Source organism: Labeo rohita, unplaced genomic scaffold (assembly GCF_022985175.1).
Source record: "Labeo rohita strain BAU-BD-2019 unplaced genomic scaffold, IGBB_LRoh.1.0 scaffold_440, whole genome shotgun sequence".
NCBI lineage: Eukaryota > Metazoa > Chordata > Actinopteri > Cypriniformes > Cyprinidae > Labeo > Labeo rohita.
This window is the reverse complement of record NW_026129358.1, coordinates 15,732-41,715: the sequence shown is the minus strand read 5'-3', so window position 1 is coordinate 41,715 and position 25,984 is coordinate 15,732. Positions and strand designations below refer to the sequence as shown.

Here is a 25,984-nt window from a genome sequence, read left to right as displayed (position 1 = left end):
GCACAGCTGTACCTTGAGCTTAGACTTCACACTTAAATTGGGAAACCTTCTAGATTATATAAAGGTTACTGTCTCAGGGCCTGGGCTGCCTGCTCATAGACTGTCACAATATACATAACTTTTTCAGTTCATGTTGTTATACTGGAACCTAGCATAGGATCAGCATATTTTAAACACCGCAAAACAGCTGCTGTACGGTCCATTGGATAGTGGAGATGGAGGAAACTGCTGCTTATGTTTTTGTAGTAACACTGTCTGTATAATATGTTGAAAACATACCACAATCGCCTGGAGAAAGGAAAGCTCTGGAGTGAAATTGTCTTAGTTTTTAACATACCGGGTCAGTGCATAAGGCTGCTAGCAGGCTAACTAACATTTGTAAACATTAGTTGCTGAAATGACGATTTGTTGTGTAAGATCACGTGAAGTGCCCCCTCTGTCATGATAATAGTTATAGTATTTTGTTATGTGTGATGTGCCACAATATTGTAGAGTGTGCATGTTTAAGATTTCAGGGAAGATGATCTGCAAAGATTCTCCTTATGTGTGTGCTGCAACCAGATTTCATAATCGGTTAGGATTTTAAAAATACTCTAGTGTGATCCCAGCTTTAAATGACCATGGTGTTGGTGTGCTTGACTGGCCAGCAAACTCGTCAGACCTGAACCCCATAGAGAATCTGGCTCAATAGCGCCACCTATTCACATTCAGTGAAGTGTCCCTCCCACTACATTTCACGTACATGCACAAAAATCGGTACACACATGTAACACACCAATATCTACAAAAAAGTCTGGATCAAAAACCAAAACCCAACAGGAAGTCTGTTATTTTGAATTTTCTCTGCAAGTTTTCTCTAGTTTTTGCCATTTCCAGGTACTGAATTTTAACTCCTCCTAGAGATTTATTCAGATCAACACCAAATTTGGTCAGTCTAATCTAAAACTCTTTGTGATTGTAAAGATCTTGAGAGGGCGTGTCCGTGGCAGCCTGACAAATTTTGATGTTTTGATTATATTTGGTCAGTCTAATCTAAAGGCCTTTGCAATGTGAAATTGTGAAGATCTTGAGTTTTCGTTGAAGGGCGGCATGGCAAATTTCTGTGTTTCGCCATGGGAATAGAAGTTCTTGTAACTCAGCAGTACAATGTCCAGTCTGCCCCAAACGTCACATGTCCAGTAAGAGTCCTGGCCTGAACACATCTAAAGGCCAATATTCCATTCTGGTTATAGTGCCACCTGCTGTCAACAGGAAATGACTTGTTTTACACTAACTCAAATATACCATGTTCAGTCTGCACCAAACTTCATATGTCTGATAAAAGTTCTGGCCTGAACACATCTATATGCCAATATCCAGTCATGGTTATAGTGCCACCAGCTGGCGCAAACATAAGTTTGCATTTATGTTTGCCTTTTTGTTTTTGAGTTTGTATGGATGTTTGGGTTTGCATGTTTGTTTGTGTATGCATGTTTGTGTTTTAGTTTGCATGTGTGTTTGTGTTTGAATTTGCATTCGCAAATGTCCTTGTCTTTTTGTGTTTGTTTTTGCATGTATGTTTGTGTTTGAGTTTGCATGCGTGTTTGCATTTACATGTGTGTTTGTGATTTAGTTTGCATGTGTGTTTGTGGTTGCTTTTATGTTTGTCTTTTTGTGTTTGTTTTTGTATGTATGTTTGAGTTTGCGTGTGTGTGTGTTTTAGTTGCATTTGTGTTTGCTTTTGTGTTTGAGTTTGTATTTGTTTGTGTTTGCATTTATGTTTGTGTTTTAGTTTACATGTATGCTTGTGTTTTTTTTCCATGTATGTTTGTGTCTGCATTTGCATGTTTGTTTGTGTTTGAGTTTCACGTTTGTCCCTCTGAGGGGATGGATGACAGTTAAATAAAAGTATTTTTTTTTAATTTAAAAAAGATTATTTTAATTCTTTTATCATACATTTAAACCTTTGCATTGGACTCTGATTACGGTGTTAGGGTTGTGTTAGGAGAGGGTAGTGGGTGTGGTTTACCAAGGCGGACCTAAGTTCATTTAGACTTCTTATCAGCGGTGAGTGAGGAGCTATTGTGGACACTGTAAGATGTTTGGTTCTTTTTCTTTTCTTTTCAAATTTGTATCAGTGAAAACTCTACCTTTTGACAACTGCCATGTGCTGTTGCTTAATGATTGTATCTGATTTTTTTTTTTTTTTTATTAGATCAGCATTACTTGTAAACAAAACTTGTATCAGTAAAAAACTCTACCTTTTTTAAAAGTGCAACATAGATTTTGATAACTACCGTATGCTTTTTTTTACAAGAATGTGTCTGATACATTTTATTATTGCTTAATGATCTTGTTTGACTTTTCTTTATCTCAGCTTTATCTCAGCTTTTCCTAAAATTGTTTAACAATAATAAACATTCATCCTGGCTTGTTTTACATAAAACATAAACAGGTGTCCAGTTGGGGAGGAAGGTGGAATTTTTATGAGGGGCAATAAATCAATTTTTTGACACATAGTTGCCTATACTCTCTCTTAAACTAAACTTTTTGTATATGACTGTAGTTTTTCTCAATTAAAACATTACATGCATGTGCGCTTGTGTTTATGTTGTAGATTAAATTGCATGTCTGCACCTTTTCGACCATATCGTAACATGCTTAAGTGTACTGACCTACTTTCGATTAATTTATACAAAAGTATTGCATCATTCCACAATTTGCAGTAAATTCTATTTGATTGGATTCTGCAATTCTGTCCACGTTTTGCACATCACGGAAATCATATGACCCTAAATTTACTTCTCTGACCCCCTGACCATAGACTACTAGAGGTCCACAGACCCCACATTGAGAATCCCTGATTTAGAGGTTGTTAGACATTCATGTATCAAATATGGTACAGTAGGCTTTATATGGTTAAGTTAGCAGAGGATAAAGCATAACAGTCTTGTTATTATACACCACACTGGTTCATAGTTATTTTCACTAGCTTTCAGTATTTCATGTATTTCTCTTTAACTTTTGCTAAAAAGCACATATGCTCTTACATAACATCAGTGCTAAAACCATCCACAAAAGACACTCAGCAAGATGAATAGAGCTGCAGTTTCAGGATAAAATACCAATATACAGAAATGCTAGATTTTAAGGAGTAATGTTAATTCAGCTCAAATTCCTCACGGTATGTATACTGTTCATGTAAAATAATGTAAAATATATTTATTATTTGATTATAGAAAAACATATTGCATGTGTTCCACCTAATTCTGTAATTTATTTATCTTCTAGGTTAAATGACTGTAACTTAACAGACAAAAGCTGTTCAGTTCTGGCTACAGTTCTTGGATCAGAGACCAATATGAAAGAGCTGAACATGAACAATAATAATCTGCAGGATTCTGGAGTGAAGCTGCTCTGCACTGGACTGAAGAATATAGAGTGTAAATTAGAGATTTTGAGGTAAATTGTGTTACAACATACATAAATTGAGCTCAACCAAAACACTATTTTATGTGTGATTTATTTCAATTTAATTTTAATCTTTATAAAATCTATGTTTAATAAATACTGTTTGAATATAACAATATATTAAAAAACACTGATAAGATTAAACTGTTGTTACGAGTAACTGAATAAATATACCTTGTTGTCGAATGCATCATTTAAAAAGATGTATTTTTTTTAAGTTTCAATGAATTCTCAAATGAATGTTGAAACATTCTCACTGATTGGACAGTTATACTGTATTTCAATTTAGAAAATTTAACAGCCCTGTCATAAAACAACTTGTAATTTGACTGTTACATTTTGTTTTGTTTTGTTTTGTTTTGTGTTCTTGCCCTTCAGACCACAGTATTACTGAAGAAGAGTTTAAAATTGTCTTGAAAAAATACATTAGGATCAATTTTATTTAAGTCATCTGTTGTTTTTTCTGCTGCTTCTTCACTTAGCAGCTCTACTTCTTGTAGCTGTAATGGTTCAGTTGTGTGTCTTCAGTACTGATATTTATTATTTTCAGGCTCAGTAAGTGTGACCTATCAAAGGAAAGCTGTTCATCTCTGGCTTCAGTTCTCACTTCGGACTCCAGCAGTCTGAAGGATCTTGACCTGAGCAAGAATAATTTACAGGATTCAGGCATAAAGCTGCTCTCTGATGGACTGAAAGAGAACTGTAGACTGGAGAAACTCAGGTGAGTTGATGTCTAATTCAGGGGTAGGTAGGCAGAAAGGTAGATCTCCAGGAACAGGTTTGGGCACCCCTGGTTTATATTGTCTAAGTCAGTGGTGCCCAACCCTGTTCCTGGAGATCTACCTTTTTGCAGAGTTTAGTTCCAACCCTGATCAGATACACCTGTCTGTAATTATCAAGTGCTCCTTTAGATCCTAATTAGTTGGTTCAGGAGAAATTGGAGAAATTTGGATGTGAAATCATATAGTGAAGGGCAATGATTGAATGACATTTTCCCAAATATTTTTAATTGGAGTGCAATACCAAAGGGTGTGAACATGTGTCTGGGTTATTTTGTGTGCAATGTGAACATGTTTCTGAAGTGAATCCCATTTTAAACAATTTCTGTCCAGTTAGGTGAAATCTGTGAAGTACCTTATACTGTATAAGGCATTTTCTGTCATGAAATAGATATTTTTGCTGATTTGTGTCCAGAAATCGGCATCAGGAGCAATAGATTGGTCTGATTCCCATTTAGCATGTGGTAAACTTATTGTGTTGTCTGATTTTATTATTGTTTTGAATATTTTGGAGAGTAGTGTTTTCTTTTTGTTGATTATTAATTAGTTCTGAAATTGATGGTGAAAGGTCAAGATTAAAGGTCTGAATGTTGATTTTTGATTGGATAGATGATTTTGAGTTGTAGATATGCCAGAAAACTGGACCAAGTATGAAAATGAGGCCAGATTATTATTATGAAAGATGTGTTAAAGTTGTGTGATGCCCATGTGTGTAAGTTAAATGGCTTCTTATTAATTGTAAAATCTGGGTTATTCCAATTGGGGGTGTATTTAGATGGTACAAGAGGAGTGTTTGTGATTTGGTGAAATTTCCACCAGGCTGTCAGAGCTGCTGCTATAGTTGGTATTTTAAAACAGGAGTGTCTTTTGACTGTCTTACTACAAAACAGTAAATCTGAAGTTTGAATGTCTTTACAAATTGTTTGCTCAGTGTCTAGCCATATGTTTACTGATGGGTTTGGGTGAATCCGTTTGTATATATATTGAAGCTGATTAGCCAGAAAGTAATGATTGAAGTGTGGTGCTTCCAATCCTCCTTGTGTTTTTGGTTTCTGTAGAGTAGTCAATTTAATCCTTGGGGTCTTATTTTTCCAGTAAAATTTGGTAATGATTGAGTCTAGAGATTTAACCCAGGTGAGGGTGGGTTGTATTGGAATCACTGAGAATAAGTAGTTTAGTTTAGGGAGTATAGTAATTTTAATTACTGATATTCTGCCCATAATGGATAGTGGTAAGTTCATCCAGCGTTGAAGATCGTAATTAATTATTTTGAGTAACGGAGTGAAATGAAAACTAACTAGATCTGACAGCTTGGGGGAAACATTGCATAACAATGCCTAAATATGTGATGTGATTGGTACGTAAAGGGATCGGTGATATCCGGGATGTCACATCCAAGCTATTATGATTTAATGAAAGAATAGATGATTTACTCCAGTTGACTAAATATTCAAAAATATAGAAAGATTTGAAATGGAGGAAAAGACGTTTTGAAAAAAAAAAAAAAGATGGGTCATCTGTGTTTTGGCCATATAGATTACCAATTGTAACTGGGCTGTTTTTGATTAAAATGTTTATGATAATAAAACATCCTTCAGGATCTGTAACAGTGGTATTATGTTATAGACATTGCATATTTCTATGATCTACTGGACTGTGTTTTGATAGACTTTTCCTGCGATGGCATTAATCAGCCGCTGAAATCAAAGCTCATTTGCGAGGGTCAGCATTAATCTATTGTCCCAGAGCCTTGTCACGTCATGTCTGTCATCCCAGAGCCAAGTCCTGTCATGTTCATGTTACCAAAACCCTCTTCAGTCTAGTCAATAGCTGGTGTCAGCTTGTACTGCTGGTATCCCTAAACCAGCACCCTCACCAACCCTTCTCTCCTTGAACTGATTTCCCCATCTGCAGCACTTTCCATAATGAGAATCGCTTTATGGTGTTTCTGGGCTGCGTACACCATCACAGAGTCTCCCAAAGTGGCGGCTTGTGTTGCAGAACCTCCAGAAACAGCAGCATCTGCTGCGGTGTCTTCAGAGGCAATGGTGCTTGCCGCAGTTTCCCCAGAGATGGTGGATTATGCTGCAGAACTTCATGAAATGGGGACATCTGCTTTGATGTCTCTGTTAATAAAAGTTTGCATTTGGATCTGCCCACTTCTTGTCTAGTTCGCTTCATAACAGGTATATTGTCATTCAGCCAGGTTTCCATGAAACACAGAGCAGCAGAGTTTGAAAAATCCTTATTTTTCTGGGAGACCAGAAGAAGTTTGTCCGTTTTGTTGGGTTGAGAGTGGAGATGCCAGATGTATGCTAGGCAGTGGCGTTCAAAACCTGCACTAAGCTTAACGAGTGCGCCAGCTCGCTTGCCCCCATTTGCACGTCCTGAAATGTTTGATCAGCGCTGCTTCTCAACCAACTATAATGTTCAGCATAACATCTGAATAGTCAAAAACCAGGAGAAGATTTTGTGGTGTGTTCTGCCGCATGTTCAGCAGTTCATTCCTGGTAAAACTGATCGTGTTTGATAAACGAAAAAAAAAAAAAACAGGAAAAAATAACAAAAACACTACAACAACTGGAGAGTGAGGCACTGTGGCTGCCATGTGCAGCACCATCTTGTTTAATTCTTCTTATTACAAGTAACAGAACAAGTGGCTGGTCTATTGCACTTACGCTGCAAGGCATAATGCTCAGATCTTTTGTGAAACATCAGGTATTGTCCCATCCATTGCTATGTTTATCACAATGACAAACATTGTTATTTCATATTCAGTCCTTTATTTAAAAACAGTCGTCACTCCTGAAACTTAACAATGTGTACGTTGGCATGAAAAATAAAACTTTTATTCAAATTATGAATGGGTTATGCATAGAACGTGAGCAAAGATGTTCCCTTATAACCAGTGATGCTCATTTCAGTTCAGTTCAGCCACAGCACAAGCTCAGTGGCCAAGTGAAAACTCCCATTATAATAATAATAAATCTGTCTATACTGCACAATATATCTCTTGTTTACATTGTAACAATACATTTTAATAATAGTTTAATAAGCTAAATTTTACATTTTCCTTTCTGTTCTAGACTTTCAGAATGCAGTATCACTGAAGAAGGTTATAAGGCTCTTGCTTCAGCTCTGAGATCAAACCCTTCACACCTGATAGAGCTGGATCTCACAGGAAATGATCCTGGACAATCAGGAGTGAAGGAGCTCAGTTATTTACTACAGGATCCAAACTGTCAACTGAGGACACTGAGGTTATAAAAATATACTATATAATATAATATAATATAATATAATATAATATAATATAAAACACTATTATTGTAGTGCTACTCTGATCCACTGATTAAATATAAATAAAAACTACTAAAGTTTTAAGCAGTATTTTCAATTTTTTACTAAACCAAGTTTAGTTGAGAACTGAATTGAATCCCTCTTCACCTTCTCTTCTGCAGGTTTTTGGGTCCTGCTGCAGATGAAGGCTGTAAGTATGTGGCTGGAATTGTGGGTAAAAACCCATTACTCCTGACAGAGCTGAATCTGAGTGAATGTGAACTAGGAGACACACGAGTGAATCAGATCGCTGCTCTACTGCAGGATAAACACTGTCAACTCAACAGACTGAAGTAAGTATAATATATTTTATCTGTTATTATATTTTTTACTATTTAAGACAAAGACTGTCATTGCTGTTCATTAAAACTTTTTCAAGGTAAACTGAAGAATGTTTCCTGTCTTTTCTTTCCCCAATGCAGTTTGAATAACAGTATAACAGAAGAAGGCTGTGCTACTCTGATTTCAGCATTTTATTCAAATCCTTCAAACCTGACAGAGCTGAATCTGAGTGGGAATAATTTGGGAAACTCAGGAGTAGAGAAGATCTGTCATCTGTTGGAAAATCCACAATGCAGATTGGAGAAATTAAAGTGTGTATTTTCATTTATACATGTGAAAATGCATTTATTATTGTCCCTTTGATTAGATGAACTGTCTTGAAAATGTATGAAGTTATTATGAAGTTTAGTTTAGCACCATTTTTAAATATTGTGTTACTGGTTGTATTACATACTGGGTCCCACTTTATATTAGGTGGCTTTAACTGCTATGTACTTGCATCAGATATAAGTACAGTGTACTTATTGTGTTCATATTTTATTGCAAAACACTATTGTGGGTGCTATTGAGGTAGGATACAGGTAAGTTGAAGGACAAGTTTAGAGGTGTGGGTACAGTAGGTTTAAGGGTGAGTTAAAGTGTAAGCGATGGGTCGACAGTGTAACTATAAATGTAATTATAAAAACTAATTACAGATGTAATTACATGCAGGTATTTTTTTTTTTTTTTTTTTTAAATGTAATTTCAATGTAAAAACATGTATGTATACAATAAGTGCATTATATCAAATGATTAATTTAAATGTAAGTACATCATAGTTAAGGCCACGTAATATAAAGTGGGACCCATAATTCTCTACGAATTTCACCTTTACATACCTTGATTATTATATTAGTGTAGATTATGCACATGCAATGGTGACTTTTTTTTTCTAGACTTTCAGACTGCAGTATCATTGAAGAAGGTTATAAAGCTCTGGTTTCAGCTCTGAGATCAAACCCTTCACACCTGATAGAGCTGGATCTCACAGGAAATGATCCTGGACAATCAGGAGTGAAGGAGCTCAATGATTTACTACAGGATCCAAACTGTCAGTTGAAGACACTGAGGTTATAATAATATAATATAAAAAATATAATATAATGTAATATAATATAATATAATACAATACAATACAATATAATATAATATAATATAATTCTGGTGAATTTTTTTTAAAAGTATTATTTCAGTCACATAAGCTGCACAATCTGTTGTTGTTATCAAAGGTAATAGACTGATTAATATTAAATATGAATAAAAACTACTCAAGTTTTAAGCAGTATTTTCAATTTTTGACTAAACCAAGTTTATTTGAGAACTGAATTGAATCCCTCTTCATCTTCTCTTCTGCAGGTTTTTGGGTCCTGCTGCAGATGAAGGTTGTAAGTATGTGGCTGGAATTGTGGGTAAAAACCCGTTACTCCTGAGAGAGTTGAATCTGAGTGAATGTGAACTAGGAGACACACGAGTGAATCAGATCGCTGCTCTACTGCAGGATAAACACTGTCAACTCAACACACTGAAGTAAGTATAATATATTTTATCTGTTATTATATTTTTTACTAACTATTTAAGACAAAGACTGTCATTGCTGTTCATTAAAACTTTTTCAAGATAAACTGAAGAATGTTTCCTGTCTTTTCTTTCCCCAATGCAGTTTGAATAACAGTATAACAGAAGAAGGCTGTGCTACTCTGATTTCAGCATTTTATTCAAATCCTTCAAACCTGACAGAGCTGAATCTGAGTGGAAATAAATTAGGAAACTCAGGAGTAGAGAAGATCTGTCATCTGTTGGAAAATCCACAATGCAGATTGGAGAAATTAAAGTGTGTATTTTCATTTATACATGTGAAAATGCATTTATCATTGTCCCTTTGATTAGATGAACTGTCTTGAAAGTGTATGAAGTTTTTATGAAGTTTAGTTTAGCACTATTTTTAAATATTGTGTTACTGGTTGTATTACATACTGGGTCCCCCTTTATATTAGGTGGCTTTAACTGCTATGTACTTGCATCAAATATAAGTACAGTGTACTTATTGTGTTCATATTTTATTGCAAAACACTATTGTGGGAGCTATTGAGGTAGGATACAGGTAAGGTTAAGGACAAGTTTAGAGGTGTGGGTACAGTAGGTTTAAGGGTGGGTTAAAGTATAAAAGATGGGTTGACAGTGTAACTATAAATGTAATTATTAAAATTAATTACAGATGTAATTACATGCAGGTATTTTTTTTAAATGTAATTACAATGTAAATACATGTCTGTATACAATAAGTGCATTATATCAAATGATTAATTTAAATGTAAGTACATCATAGTTAAGGCCACGTAATATAAAGTGGGACCCATAATTTTATATGAATTTCACCTGAATTTCATGCACATGCAATAGTAATGTTTTTTCTAGACTTTCAGACGGCGGTATCACTGAAGAAGGTTATGAAGCTCTTGCTTCAGCTCTGAGATCAAACCCTTCACACCTGATAGAGCTGGATCTCACAGGAAATGATCCTGGACAATCAGGAGTGAAGGAGCTCAGTTATTTGATACAGGATCCAAACTGTCAACTGAAGACACTGAGGTTATAATAATATAATATAAAAAAATATATAATATAATATAATATAATTCTGGTGATTTTTTTTTTTAAAGGATTATTTCAGTCACATAAGACGCACAATCTGTTGTTGTTAACAAGGGTAACACACTGATTAATATTAAATATAAATAAAAACTACTCAAGTTTTAAGCAGTATTTTCAATTTTGACTAAACTTTAGTTGAGAACTGAATTGAATCCCTCTTCATCATCTCTTCTGCAGGTTTTTAGGTCCTGCTGCAGATGAAGGCTGTCAGTATGTGGCTGGAATTGTGGGTAAAAACCCATTACTCCTGACAGAGCTGAATCTGAGTGGACATAAACTAGGAGACACACGAGTGAATCAGATCGCTGCTCTACTGCAGGATAAACACTGTCAACTCAACAGACTGATGTGAGTATAATATATTTTATTTGTTGTTATATTTTCACTAACTATTTAAGATAAAGACTGTCCTTTCTGTTCATTAAAACCTTTCCAAGATAAACTGAAGAATGTTTCCTGTCTTTTCTTTCCCCAATGCAGTTTGAATAACAGTATAACAGAAGAAGGCTGTGCTACTCTGATTTCAGCATTTTATTCAAATCCTTCAAACCTGACAGAGCTGAATCTGAGTGGGAATAATTTGGGAAACTCAGGAGTAGAGAAGATCTGTCATCTGTTGGAAAATCCACAATGCAGATTGGAGAAATTAAAGTATTAAATTAATGTATTTTCATTTATACATGTGAAAATGCATTTATTATTGTCCCTGTGATTAGATGAACTGTCTTGAAAATGTATGAAGTTATTATGAAGTTTAGTTTAGCACTATTTTTAAATATTGTGTTACTGGTTGTATTACATACTGGGTCCCACTTTATATTAGGTGGCTTTAACTGCTATGTACTTGCATCAGATATAAGTACAGTGTACTTATTGTGTTCATATTTTATTGCAAAACACTATTGTGGGTGCTATTGAGGTAGGATACAGGTAAGGTTAAGGACAAGTTTAAAGGTGTGGGTACAGTAGGTTTAAGGGTGGGTTAAAGTGTAAGAGATGGGTCGACAGTGTAACTATAAATGTAATTATTAAAATTAATTACAGATGTAATTACGTGCAGGTATTTTTTAAAAATGTAATTACACTGTAAAAACATGTCTGTATACAATAAGTGCATTATATCAAATGATTAATTTAAATGTAAGTACATCATAGTTAAAGTCACGTAATATAAAGTGGGACCCATAATTTTATATGAATTTCACCTTTACATATTTTGTTTTTATATTAGTGTAGATTATACACATGCAATAGTAATATTCTTTTCTAGACTTTCAGACTGCAGTATCACTGAAAAAGGTTATAAGGCTCTGGCTTCAGCTCTGAGATCAAACCCTTCACACCTGATAGAGCTGGATCTCACAGGAAATGATCCTGGACAATCACGAGTGAAGGAGCTCAATGATTTACTACAGGATCCAAACTGTCAACTGAAGACACTGAGGTGAGACGTGATGAAATAATACTAAATAAATAATTTGCTGGCTAAATATTCATAACATTTATTTTAGTAATAAGCTGCACAATTAGTTGCATGAAAAGTTATCATTATGAAAGTTGAAAGATCATACTGTGATTATTGATAACTGTCTGATAACACTATTTATTTGTGGTACAGATCAAATAGATATAATGGGTCAGTAGATGTGCTACGGTTCTGGACTATGATAATTTTGATAATTAACATCCACAATTCAAGATAACCTTTGGTCTGATTGGTTAGAGGGGTCATGAACTGTATTGAAAATCATTTAATGTTTTCTGAAGTATATTTAGAAATAAGTGAATTTTCTACCTTGATTTTAGCTCTGATTTAAAAGCTTAATTTAAAGGGCTATATCTGCTGTAAGAAAAATCTGTAAAATTTATGGTAAAAAAATGGCAGTTGTGGTTGCCGGAATTTTACCTTTAAAAAATATGGTAGGTTTTAATGTTTAACTTAAATTTACTTAGAAATACCGTAATTTCATTAATTGATGTAATATTCATCAACTTATGGAAGTACTGAAATATGTTTTGTACCTTTGTAATACACTAAAAACCACCCAAAGCAGGTGGTGATGAGAAAGTCACATGATGAACCAAAGCCCATCACAAGCAACTTTAAATACTAACATATATATATATATATATATAGAAGGTGCACAGTGTTATTCACGCAAACACTAAACACTGTCATGGTAACACTACAGGAAACTGAAATAATGCAACAATGCAATGAAATTTATTTAACAACATTAGAGATGTAACATACAACTCTAATGTACAAAACTGATAAGAAAAAAACTAACAAGAAACAGTTATTAAAAAAAATCAAATTCAAAATGTAACAAAGGGAATTCTGGGAATGTCAATTCATGGTTATTCACTGTAAATATACTACCGTGAAATTACATCCAATGTCCAATGCAGCTTTTCACCGTACACTGTAAAAAAAAAAAGTACTGGCAGCTCATTACCTGGGCTTTGGACCGTAATTAAAAAAACAGAAATTTCTGTTAATTTATAGTCTGCCAACAGTAAAAAAACAGGACTTTTTTCCTGTTTTAATGGTATATTTATATCTATATCTATAAAGCAAATAAATCAGCACAATATACAAATTAACCATGGTTTATTTTTACTTAATGTAAACATTCTTGCGTTCAATGGCTTTTGTTTGCTCTAAATTGGTTAGGACAAAACAATATCATCAATCAAATACAAATCAATAATTTAACAATGTGTCAAACACCGACAAATGCCTGTATTGTAAAAGACAGTTTAGCTTTAAACAGCAACAGACGGAAAACATGAGCACCTGTACAATACTGGTGTTGCACTAAATAGTGGTCACAAAATTTAAACTTCAAACTGTAAAACGGTCAAGATTCAAAGAGAAAACAATATTGTTTAGAGGGATAGTTCACACAAAAATGTGAATTCTGTCAATTACTCACCCTCATACTGTTCCAAACCCATAAGACTTTCATTAATTTTTACAACACAAATAAAGGGTTCTTAGAAAAAAAAATACTATTCATGGTTAGAAAGTTTTGGGAAAATAAATGTAGCTGAAATAAGGCCATAAAACTCATACTGAATAGTCCTGAACAAGGCTTTTGAGTAATCACTCTTGTAGGCTAGAATATTTACTTCAAAATGATGTGAAAATGATCACGCTTACCATGGATTCCATGGAAAAAAAAAAAAACAGTCACAGAGCTTATTTTACCATAGAAAATCAGTGAAGAATAACATCTGATGTTGGTACAGCACTCTCAGAAGAAAAGTAAAATCAGCAGTAAAAATCAGCAAGATTCATCAGCTGTGCAGGTATAAGATCACTAAAAAACAAAAACAAAAAACGTATCTGAGCATGTTAATATCAGAAGAATCTGTATATAATGATCTTGTAGTCAGAGATTCATGCATACCTTGTATTTTGTAAAATGGACATTTTATATCTGAGAAACAAATTATGGTTTAGCACCTTAAAAAAACTCTTTTTGGGAACAGAGTATTAATAATAAACATGATTTAGACATTCTTAGACTTGTAGCATTCTTCATGTTACAGTGTACACTCATATTACTTTTATATCGTATTTTGTTTTATATTATATAGAACATGAAAACTTTTTCACGTCGTAAGAAATTTAGATACAATGAACTACCTATCATGCTCAGCGCGTCTTCTTCCAGAAATGAACAGTAGCCAAGATAAACTTGATGAATCTTCAAGCTTTGTTTACGATGATGTGGACGCTAACACGCGGCGCTGCGCACCTGGCTATTTATCACATAAAAAAGCAAAAGCAGCTCACTGGCGTGATCACATTAAAAAGAATTAGCTCTGAGGAAAAAACTAGGCATCAAGTTGGTTTCACACGGATTACTTTAGCAGAGAATATTTGTTTTTGATAAGACTTGATTTATTTAAAAGTACAGATATCAAGCTTTCTATAGATATATCTCTCCTGTCGGTGTGTCGAGTATTCACTGAGTTTATGCATTTTTAAAAGCCGTTCGCGGAGACAGTGAAGACTGAGAAAGCACCCTGTTTATTTTCTTTAATTTAAAGAAGCACACAGTTAAGTTTGTATTGTGAGTGTGCACAAATAAAAGTATACACTTAATTGTTTCTAATGACGTATAACACTTATTTGTGTGACCAAAATCGACAGAGTATGTGTAGTGTCTTTCGCACTGATCTTAAAAAACGTGAGCCGTCGACCCCAGGGAGTTAATACAAGTGCCATTTTTTTTTATTTTAAAAAAAGCTCAAATATTACATGGATGTTCAAAACTGTTCATGCAAGAGTCTTGGAGTCTTGGAGAGTCTTGGAGGCATGAGTCTTGTTCATGCAAGAGTCTTGGCATGGCCACTTGGTTGCCTTCATCCTAAACCTCGTTCAGGATTTCTTCACAGAAAAATTCTAAAAAAAAAAAAAAAAAATGGATATGACAAAAAATGAATTGAATTAAACTGAACTACAGAATAATATGCAGGCTGGAGTGGAAAAGTAGTCATACAGTATTTTAAGTTTATTAAATTAACTGCAATCCATAATACTTTCCAATTGTTTACACATTGCTTAACTTACATTTCCAATAGTCTCCATTTGCATCGGTCATATGAGCTTGTCAGTTATACATCATTATTTTCAACTAAATAAACAGCATCACATCCAAATGCTTTATACACATTTCATAACATACGTGTTGCTTACTTCTGTATGAATTCTAGTGTAAGTGCCACCTGCTCTGGGTATTTGTAGCTCACAACCGCAGCAGTGGTCATTAACTTCTTGAACGACAGCAATCTTAAACTGCCCATCACCTTAAACACAAAAGACATTACAAAATGACCATATACATAATGACAAGCAATTTGAACACACCTTATACACACAACGGTGATAAAATGCAAAAGTAATCAATCCAATCAATTTGGTAACGTTACTAGCATGTTGTCTGTTAAGTGGCTGTGTGAACAGGCATCAGACAGCAACCAACTTAACGTTGTGAAAGTCAACATAATAAATGACTCAATAACTATTTTCTTTCTGAAACTGAACACTAATGTTAAATAAAACTGTTAATAAAACAGAATACAAACCCATGATAAGAATGCAGTTGTGCTTGAGATTCACAGTACAGCAGCAATCACGTCCTGTCATTAGAAAAGAAAACGAAAGAAACAAAAGGGTCATTTTGACATAATGTTGTGTGCATTTGTCTATTAGAGTGTAAAAGATAACTTGAGGAGCTAACATTACTGGCACGCTGACCTGAAGCGGCCTTCTGGCACGGCCGCCGCATGTCGGATGCCTGCGTTTACACAGTTGCTTCACAGACATCTTGCTAGTAACGTTACCAAATTAATTTCTGTTTTGCAGTTTATCCGTGTGTGTAAAATAAGACAATAAAGGTCTAAACTTACCTAATTTGGCAGAAAACTCCACAAGGAAGATGTGTGATAATATGCAGAGAATGTTGAGTGTGACGGCTCCGATGTTCATTTGCCAAACAAGCCAGACAGCAACTAGGTTAACGTTACGTAAACAATTTATGTGACATTTAACAACATATAATTTACCATGAAGATTAAAAATGGGTTTCCCAAATTTGAAAGCCGAAATTAAAATGAAACTTTGACCGAGAAACTGTCCGCGTCTTCTCTTCACTGTTATTGCACTGATAAGCCACAGAGGTTCTTGTTCCCACAATGCGAAGTGTAATTCAAAAATACGGAAAAAACACCTGTAATAACCAAGTATGGAAAATTCCTTCAAATTATTACGGTATATTGTACTGTATTTTTACGGATTTTTAGTGTAGTAGTATGTATGTATTTAGTGTATGTAGTAGGGTATTTGCCATTAACCTCTGAACAGGAATTTACTATAGCATTTTTACAGTCTTTTACTGCTAAATTCATTTCAGTGTTATTTTTAGTCCAGTGATCCTGTATTTCTCTTCTCTCATCTCACTAATGTGCCAGTGGGCCAAAGGTGTGACAATGTAGAAGTAGGCATTGATTTGATTCTGCAGAGGTGTCTTTCATTACACTATTATGTCATACTGACACAAAATCTGAAATGGGTCATTTGGCTGCTTTGTTTCAATTTAAGCTGTTTTTTGAGTTCTGAAACTTAGAGGATGGTGTGTGTGTGTGTGTGTGTGTGTGTGTGTGTGTGTGTGTGTACAACAATGGTCTCTTACATGTCAAAATATCAAGGAAAGTATGCTTTCTCAAATCAAGACCCCTTTAAATGTCTCTGAACACACTGTTGTTTCATTTCAGATCAAGCTCAGATTCACTCTATCACTGTATTTCTACAGCAGGTCGAGGAGTCTCCAGATGGCCACAGTTTTTTTTCTTTGTGCTGATGTTTCTGCTTAAAATCCAGAAAGATCTTGAGGGTTTAATTGAACTGTATTCATATTGAAATCATGATCTAGTGATCCAGTACGATTCAAGTATTTATATTTATTTTTGTATTTAAAGAGCTTATCAATAGAACAATAATTAATTTATCTCTTGTTTATCTCTGTTTATCAGTCTGTGTAATGTGATTGACAGTTAGTTAACTGAATCCTGCTTCATCTTCCCTTCTTCAGGTTTTTGAGTCGTGCTGCAGATGAAGGCTGTCAGTATGTGACTGGAATTGTGGGTAAAAACCCGTTACTCCTGAGAGAGATGAATCTGAGTAAATGTAAACTAGTAGACACACGAGTGAATCAGATTGCTGCTCTACTGCAGGATAAACACTGTCAACTCAACACACTGATGTGAGTATTGTTCATTTATTTGAAATGCTGCATTAATTTTAATAGTAATGTTACTGTAGCTGTTAATAATACAAATATTTTGTTGGATCAGAGCAGTTTTTTTTTTTTTCTCAGCATGACACAGAGCCACAATAATGGGAAGTATTAAAAGGAAACAGGCAATTAAAAACAGTTAAACAGTGTGACTAGGCAAGTCAGTTTGAACCTGAGTCAACAGTTATTTACAGATACAGTAGAGATCTTCTATCTTTGAAAAGCTGTTCAAAGAAGTGATAGACTGAAACAGCTATAAACTCCACTATAAACACACAGATGTCTTTTAGGGATGTGACGAGATCTTGTGGCACCCACGCGATCTTATTCCTGAATGACAACGATTTAGCTATGTCTATTAAGACTGTTTCACATTGCTAGTGTCAGTAGAGCGTGAAAAGCACGTTTTGTCGCTGCCCATGTTAATGAATCAGAGGGTTGGCCATCATTACGCTTCAGATGTGTGAACGCTGTCATTCACTGATATGGGCGGCGACAAAACACGCACTGCATGTATATATATATATATTTTTTTATATATATAGAATCTCTCAACATTTTACAACAGTAGCCAGGTGGTGAAGACAAGAAAAAAGAAACTAAATTACAATGTCACTCGCAATCGCCACCTGCACTCTCAGCTACCTGTGACATCACTTGCAATCCACACAAATCTTGCATGTTGCCAGTGGAGACAAGAAGCTGTGTTGGTTAAATGATTAAAACTAATTTAGCATAACATACAGGGTCCTGCAAGTCATCTGTAGGAGATAAAAACAACACCCGGAAATCCGTGGCCACAGAACAGCAGAATATGAACGAATATGAATATGAAGCAGAATATGAGCAAGAGAAATAAGTCTCTCGTTAAGCATTTTCCTCCCGTAGACAACCCGTAGACAACCTCTAACACTTATATAACAATATGGCTTAATGTATTAAGATGCAAATAAAAAAATCAAATTCGATATACAGTTTATTAATATAATGTACAGGGGTTGGACAGTGAAACTGAAACACCTGGGTTTAGACCACAATTAGTATGCCGTTTGGCCTCCTTTTGCAGCCAATACAGCATTATTTCATCTTGGGAATGACAAATACAAGTCCTGCACAGTAGCCAGAAGGATTTTGAGCCATTCCTTTCGCAGAACAGTGGCCAGGTCACTATGTGATGTTGGTGTATGAAAACATTTCCTGACTCGCTCCTCCAAAACACCCCAAAGTGGCTCAATAATATTCAGATCTGGTGACTGTGCAGGCCATGGGAGATGTTTAACTTTACTTTCATGTTTATCAAATCACTCTTGTCACCAGTCTTGCTGTGTGTATTGGTGCATTATCATCCTAATACACGGCACCACCTTCAGGGTACAATGGTTGAGCTATTGGGTGCACAAAGTCAACCTTCACACTCTGCTCTTATTGGTGGAATGTGCGATCAGTAAAGACTGGCCACCAGGCTGCATAAATATAGCCATGAAACCTCCAACACTATATTGGCCAGTGTTTCAGTTTCATTGTCCAACCCCTGTATATGTAGGCTATATAGTGTTGTCCTTCGCAAAATGTGGCAGAATGTGGCCTAACGGATTAAGATGATAAAGACTAAACTGAATATGCTCCTATTCATTATTAAAACAACTACACACAAGCAGGTGAGCCCAGAATAAACGCAACGCCGCGTACATTCGCATTTTCCCATAAAGAATAATCTCTACAGCTGTTTAATATCATTGTCTTTGGTTTATATTGGTTTTCTGTGGGAGGAAAACGTATATTTAACACGTTGTGTTCTGGGCACGTCTGTTTGCCTATACAGAGTTGGTCCTTTTAATATCACATAATGCCTTTCTTATGGCACGTTCATATCTGCTGGAATATCGTTTGACAACAGTAAGGTTTATATTGAATTTGGTCTTTATCATGTTAGTCCATTTTCCTACATTAAGCGTTTGCTGGGCAAGTATAAAAGTGAAAGTTTGCACATTCATGGCCATTTGCTTGCCTTGAAGTACATTAAATTAATACTATATTAATACTATATTACGAATTTGATCATTTAAGGAAAGGAAAAAAAGGAAAGGGCGTGACATGTGGCCAAGTATGGTGACCCATACTCGGAATTTGTGCTCTGCATTTAACCCATCCAAGTGCACACACACAGTAGTGAGAAGTGATCAAACACACACACCCGGAGCAGTGGGCAGTCATATTGCTATCGCTGCGGCGCCCAGGGAGCAGTTGGGGGATCGGTGCCTTGCTAAAGGGACTCACCTCAGTCGTGGTATTGAGGGTGGAGAGAGCACTGGTTATTCACTCCCACCACCTTCAATCCCTGCCGGACCTGGGACTCAAACCCGCATTAGGCCACGGCTGCCCCACTGGCACTTATGGCTTAATGTATTAAGATACATCAAGTGTTAATGGTTTTCTACAGGAGGAAAAAGCCAGAGACTTTGCGCATTGCATTCATATTCTGCTGTTCTGTGGCCACGGATTTGCGGGTCTTGTTTTTATCTCCTACAGATGACTTGCAGGACCCTGTACGTTATGCTATTAAATTAGTTTTAATCGATTAACGAGCACAGTGTCTTGTCTCCATTGGCAACACGCACCATTTGTGTGGATTGCAAGTGACGTGCAGGTAGCTGAGAGTGCAGGTGGTGATTGCGAGTGACACTGTAATTTAGTTTCTTTTTTCTTGTCTTCACCACCTGGCTACTGTTGTAAAATGTTGAGAGATTTAATTTAAAAAAATAATAATAATAAATAAATAAAGTAAAAATAAAATTGAATGCAAGTGACGTCACTTCCAGAAGTGCAGGCGTCTGAGAGTGCAGGTGCATGTCTGCAGCCAGACCTTTCTCGATTACGCTGAACCAGACATTGAAATCTGCATTCATACTGCACCTGATCCAGAAACAGCAACACAGTCTTTTCAACCACATTATAACCATTATTTCTGTGTTACAAACATTTAAATAACATAAGTACTGGGATAAAAGTTTATAGTTTGGGTATAAACACTTACTGTCTACAGTAGCGATCAAAACAAAGGTATCCTAAAACTTGTATGTATAGTAACGCTTATCCTCTTCCACCAGGAGGTGGAGACAACTGCCCATTTTAAAAAAAGCACGTCATTGAATCATTCATTCAAGAGATTCCAATAGTAAAACAAGTCTTAATGAATTAAGACACTGACTCCTTCATTGATTTTTTTTTTGTTGTTGTTGTTTAAATGAATATATTTTTTTAAAATACTTAAGCAATAAACATTTTGTCAGAATCACTAGTTCATTACATTATTTTGTTTAGTTTTCTAATCTTTTTTTTCTCCAGAATTGTGGGAGAATCATGGTCTCCAATTTATTAAAAGTAACTGGGATTCTCAATTTATCCAGAATCGTGAAGCTCTTGTATAAATGTTGTTTATTACTGCATATAATTCATTAAAATGGAAGTTTAATTTCATAAAGTTCAAAATGCACCTCCATTTTTTGCATTTAGTCTTTTTCAGTTGAATAAAATACTTTCCCAAAAAGAATTTCCCAATGTATTTCATCATTGAGGATTTCTTTAAAAAAAGTTTTAAAATCTCGTCTCGTTCTCGTGTCGTCTCGTGGGATAAGCGCCTCATCACACCCCTGTCTTTACTAACATTCACAAGTTATTTCTGTGTAAATTAAGGATAAGTGTGCATATATTGATCTTAATCATTTTTGAGTGTATGACAGCTGATCATGTTTATTATCTAGTTTCGGTGCATATATTTATTAATGTCCATTTGATTAGATTAACTGTCCTCAAAATTTAGCAAAACTATTAAAGCCAAAATTTTACTTGCATTATTTTTAAATATTGTATTGCATATTGTGCAAAATAGTGTGAACCGATTTTTTTGTGGGTTTAATTTGGGGATTGGGGAGGGTCTGCTTTCAATTTATTGTTTATATTTCACAAAATGTAAAATGTCTATAAAAGGTTTTGGTGCAAAATGTACTGTAAATTGTAAAAGTTTAACAAGGGCATTTTAAGAATCAGTGATCAGTATCAACTTCAAATGTTCTGATCACTGCTACTTCAAATTTCAAAGCTTGTTTGAGAATCACACACAAACTTTTAACAGCAAACTGTCTGTGAGTTTGAATTGTAATCATTTTGTTTTGTTTGAACTTTGGTCTTTGAGACTAAAGTGTTTTATGTCAATAGTGAGTAGACAGAAAAATTTAAATAGCATCATGTTAAGGTATACATTTGGGATTCTCAGCTGTTGCATTGTTACAATACTGGTAGTGGATTTAAATGTTTTAGTTAGTTAGAGTAGTTGGTAATCATACTTCTGATTCATTGTCTTTTTTCTTTCTGTCTTCAGTCTGCGTGGATGCAGAATTACAGAGAAACAGTGTCTCATCCTGACTTCAGCTCTGAAATCAAACCCATCACACCTAAGAGAGCTGGACCTTAGTATGAATCAGATGAAACACACAGGAGTGAATCAATTATGTGATGTACTGAAGGATTCACACTGTAAATTGGAGAGAATGAGGTCAGTAACATTCACATACAAGAATCAAGATGCTTAAAATCACTTCAACAGTGTAAACCAAACCACTTTATACTCAATATCTCACAATGAGTCTGAGTTCACTCTATATTTGTACAAAGTTTTTCACAATACTATTTTGTGATCTGGTGAAATAAGCATGATGATGATCATGATGTTTTATTTTCCTTTTTTGTGACTCTTTCTGACAATATAGATTAAGATACTGTGAAATGACAGGTGAAGGTTGTTCTACTGTGACTTCAGCTCTGAAATCAAACCCATCACACCTGAGAGAGCTGGTCCTGAGTGGGAATAACCTAGGAGACTCTGGAGTGAAAAACCTCAGTGATCTACTGATGAACCCACAATGCAAGCTGGAGAGGCTAGAGTTAGTATCATTATACTGTACAGCAGTTACAGTGTGATTAAAGTTTACTGTTTAGTTTAAGACCACTGGCTTCATGTCACACCATGTCTAGTGCTGCACCTTCTGGCATTTCTCCATCTGAAGAAAAAGTCAGAAATACTATTAGTTAATGGGTTTGTATGCATATCAGTAGAAACATCATGAAACTTGCTGAAATCTGACATCTTTGCTGTAAAACAAGACAGGAGTGACAGACTAAAAAATTGTCTGACAAATGGCAGCAGATGATTTTGACAGTTACATTTATGTGACTAATGTTACTTTTCACTAAATCTTCTTTTATTAAACTAAATATATATTTTGTATATTTGTATATTTAGAGATTGCAAACTACACTCTAAAATGGCTTAAAATAATGTATTAATGTATACAATTTTCTTCAAAAATGTGAAATAGACCATTTATATTGTTTTTTTTTTTCTATTTCTATATTGTTTCTATATTGATCCTATAAATTATTTTACATTGGTAACATTCAAAATTTGTTAAGTGAGAATGGATCCATACTTGATTTGTAAATAGTTTTCTCAAATGCTCTTCTCTTAGTTTGTTTGTTCGTATACGTTTCCATGGTTTTGCTAGTGTATTAGTGACTCTATGGCATTTATTCATGATGCACTTAACTCACACATGAACTTAACTTTTCTTTTTCTTTCTTCAGTCTGTGTGGTTGTAGTGTTACAGAGAAACAGTGTCTCATCCTGACTTCAGCTCTGAAATCAAACCCATCACACCTGAGAGAGCTGGATTTCAGTGTGAATCAAATAAAAAACACAGGAGTGAATCACTTATGCGAGGTACTGAAGGATTCACACTGTAAACTGGAGAGACTGAGGTCAGTAACATTCACATACAAGAAACATATTCGTCACCTTGGAATTATAAGGTTCTATCTGACATTTTTTTTCAAAATTGAGTTATTTACATATTCTTATTCTGTGACAACATATTTACATTATGTGATGATTCTTCTTGTATGCTGTGTACATTTTGGGCCTTTTTTTTTTAGAAAATAATAAACTTCTACCTATCCACAAGTTTCCACAAATACCACAATGGTGTTTTGTGTGCTAATTAGAGGCTAAGTGTTTTTAGACAATTGTTTACTTTGTAAAGATGCACACCTTTATGAGAGATGCCATTACGTTCTTATGGACAACATATGCTTTTCGAATTTGTGTTCCCACATCATTAGCCAGTTTGGATCGCTAAATCTTGAATGACTTTCAGCTAGTGAAATGACATTTGAACTGAGACATCAGAGTTCTTGTTACAGGGCATGCCAGATGAAGCCTCGATTCGAGGCTTGTTAACGTAGAAATCCCTTTTGTAGAAACCTCCCTTTCTGTCATGTGCGTGATTCACTTTGCGTGTCCTAATGTTCAACCCCCAGATCTTACTATGCGAGTACATTTTCATTGGGACCTATTTAATATTTACATTTTAAATACCCAGTCTATTAAGAAATATGAAGAATACAAATTATTTATTTCAGAAATATTAAATATATGCCATATACGTGATATACGTGTACATTAATTATTCTTCTATTACATCATATTAATATTCGTACTGGCATTTAATGGCACTGTTCAAAGGGTAAATTAATTTATCAGAGTCAGAAATTCAACAAACAAACACACACACACGGTTAGGCTTTTATTTGTGCATATAACATGATTCGATCTACGGAAATTGTGGTGAATGCTTCTTCCGACGGAGTTCACAGACTTTTGGCTGCTTTATTTTTTACTAACCACCAGATCGACAGTTTTCGACACTCTCGATGCTTTGAATCTTTTCTTGAAACAGTCAGGGAAAAGTCTCGGTGCTTCACAAGGCTTCATTTACCCGTCACTCCTGTCAACTGTTGAATGAATGGGTGTCCCGTCCTGCTTGTTTACTTTGAACCGGAAGACGCTCCCACTTTTGATGCAAGGCCTCATGGGGTGTAGGAAACTTGTGGATAGAAGTCTATGGAACCCAAAAACTTGAAAGCTCAACTGCTAAGAATGCAGATAGAACCTTATAATTCCAAGGCAACTTAATGCTTAAAATCGCTTCAACAGTTTAAACCAAGTTCACATTATATTTGTGTAAAATTCTTCACTTTATTGATTTGTTTAAGATGATCTCTCTTTGTTTGTCTCTTTTTAGTCTATATGACTGTGGCATTACAGATGTTTCTTCTTTAACTCAGTCTCTGACAAACACAAAAGCACTGCAGTTTCTAAAAGAGCTTAATCTGAAACATAATATGATTGGAGACTCAAAGCAGCAGATCACTGATGTGCTACGAGACTCAAACTGTAAACTAAAGTGAGTAAACGTCGCTTTTTGACAATACTGGTGAAAGGTGATTATCAAATTATCATCAAGCTTTATTGCAGGAAAGGGTTTGTCAGAATAAAATGTAAAGTTGATTAATACGTTTAATATGAAGAAGGAAAAAAAAAAAAAAAACGAACTCTGGGGGAAATTCTACTGTGTGGAGATTTGAATGCTCAAACTGGTGCAGAATTGGACTATACTGATAACTCAGGAGATAAAAATCTGTTCACACATATACCCCAAGATCTCTTTAGTACTCCACCTAGAAGAAATAACCAGGATACTGGAGTCAATAGACATGAGAAGGTGGTAGCCAGACTTCAGGTCTTCAGGTCATATATCAGAGTATTCGTCTTTATATCCTGAATGGTAGAATCAAAGAAGATTCCTGTGGACAATTTACCTATAGCTCAGATCTCGGGAACAGTGTTGTAGATTATGTCATATCAAATATAAGCCCCTCCCATTTCAGTGCACTTACCATCAAAGCACAGTCACCCCTGTCTGGTCACAGCCAGATCAATGTTTTTATTAAAGGTGAAAACATTAAATCAAAAGAAATTCATAAAAAGCCAATTCATCTTTATGAAATAAAGTATTAAATCAAAGTCAAAATCAAAGTATTAAAATCAAATTAAATAAAATTTCATAACACTGTTTAACAATTCAACATATGATGATAATTGGAAGGGAATTAATTTAGTAATTAAACATATTAATGACATTTTTGAAAATATATATATATATATATATATATATATTTGAAAATAGTCTTGGTCAGATCGTAGGAAAACACAGGTAAAATCAGAGCAGATTCCAGCTTACAGTCGTCCAGCATCACATAATCAATGTCTCTGTCTTTTTGTGTGTTTTTACTTTGACAAGCAACACGTCACTTTAGTTTATATTTACATTATGTAAAGGATAATGTACATCCAGCTGCTTGTTATCACAGAATAAACCCTGACATGTTGATCATCCTGAAGGAGTTGATCCTTTGATGACAACTGGCTGCATGTACAGTACTGTGCAAAAGTCTTAGGCCATTAGTTTTTTTTTTTTTTTTTTTTTTTTTTTTTTTTTTATTCAGTATTTTTCATTAGTATTTTAGTAATAACTACTTTGCATAGTTCCACTGAACACTGATTGTTTCCTCTTCTGTTCCACCTTACAGAGTAGATAGAGATCAAGCACCAAAAATCACCAAAAGATGATAAATCCTAAATCATGATGAGAGGAGCAGTAAACATCAGGTGAGGATCCACACTACTGTCTATGAGGAGAATTAAATGTATGATAAATGTGTAAATGTGATCCATACAGG

The 25,984-nt window shown here is 34.9% G+C and overlaps 1 protein-coding gene across 1 annotated transcript in view; it reads left to right on the top strand.

Annotated features, from left to right (window-relative positions):
* The window catches only part of LOC127160727 (NACHT, LRR and PYD domains-containing protein 12-like), a 40,189-nt gene that overhangs the window by 13,634 nt on the left and 571 nt on the right, over positions 1-25,984 (top strand). The window contains exons 7-17 of the mRNA XM_051103383.1: positions 3,271-3,441; positions 4,001-4,171; positions 7,316-7,489; positions 7,691-7,861; positions 8,786-8,959; positions 11,812-11,985; positions 21,729-21,902; positions 22,117-22,290; positions 22,991-23,164; positions 24,487-24,648; positions 25,835-25,913. Of these exons, the coding sequence (XP_050959340.1) occupies positions 3,271-3,441; positions 4,001-4,171; positions 7,316-7,489; positions 7,691-7,861; positions 8,786-8,959; positions 11,812-11,985; positions 21,729-21,902; positions 22,117-22,290; positions 22,991-23,164; positions 24,487-24,648; positions 25,835-25,874 (1,759 nt within the window). The 3' untranslated portion in view covers positions 25,875-25,913. The remainder of the gene's footprint in view (positions 1-3,270; positions 3,442-4,000; positions 4,172-7,315; positions 7,490-7,690; positions 7,862-8,785; positions 8,960-11,811; positions 11,986-21,728; positions 21,903-22,116; positions 22,291-22,990; positions 23,165-24,486; positions 24,649-25,834; positions 25,914-25,984) is intronic.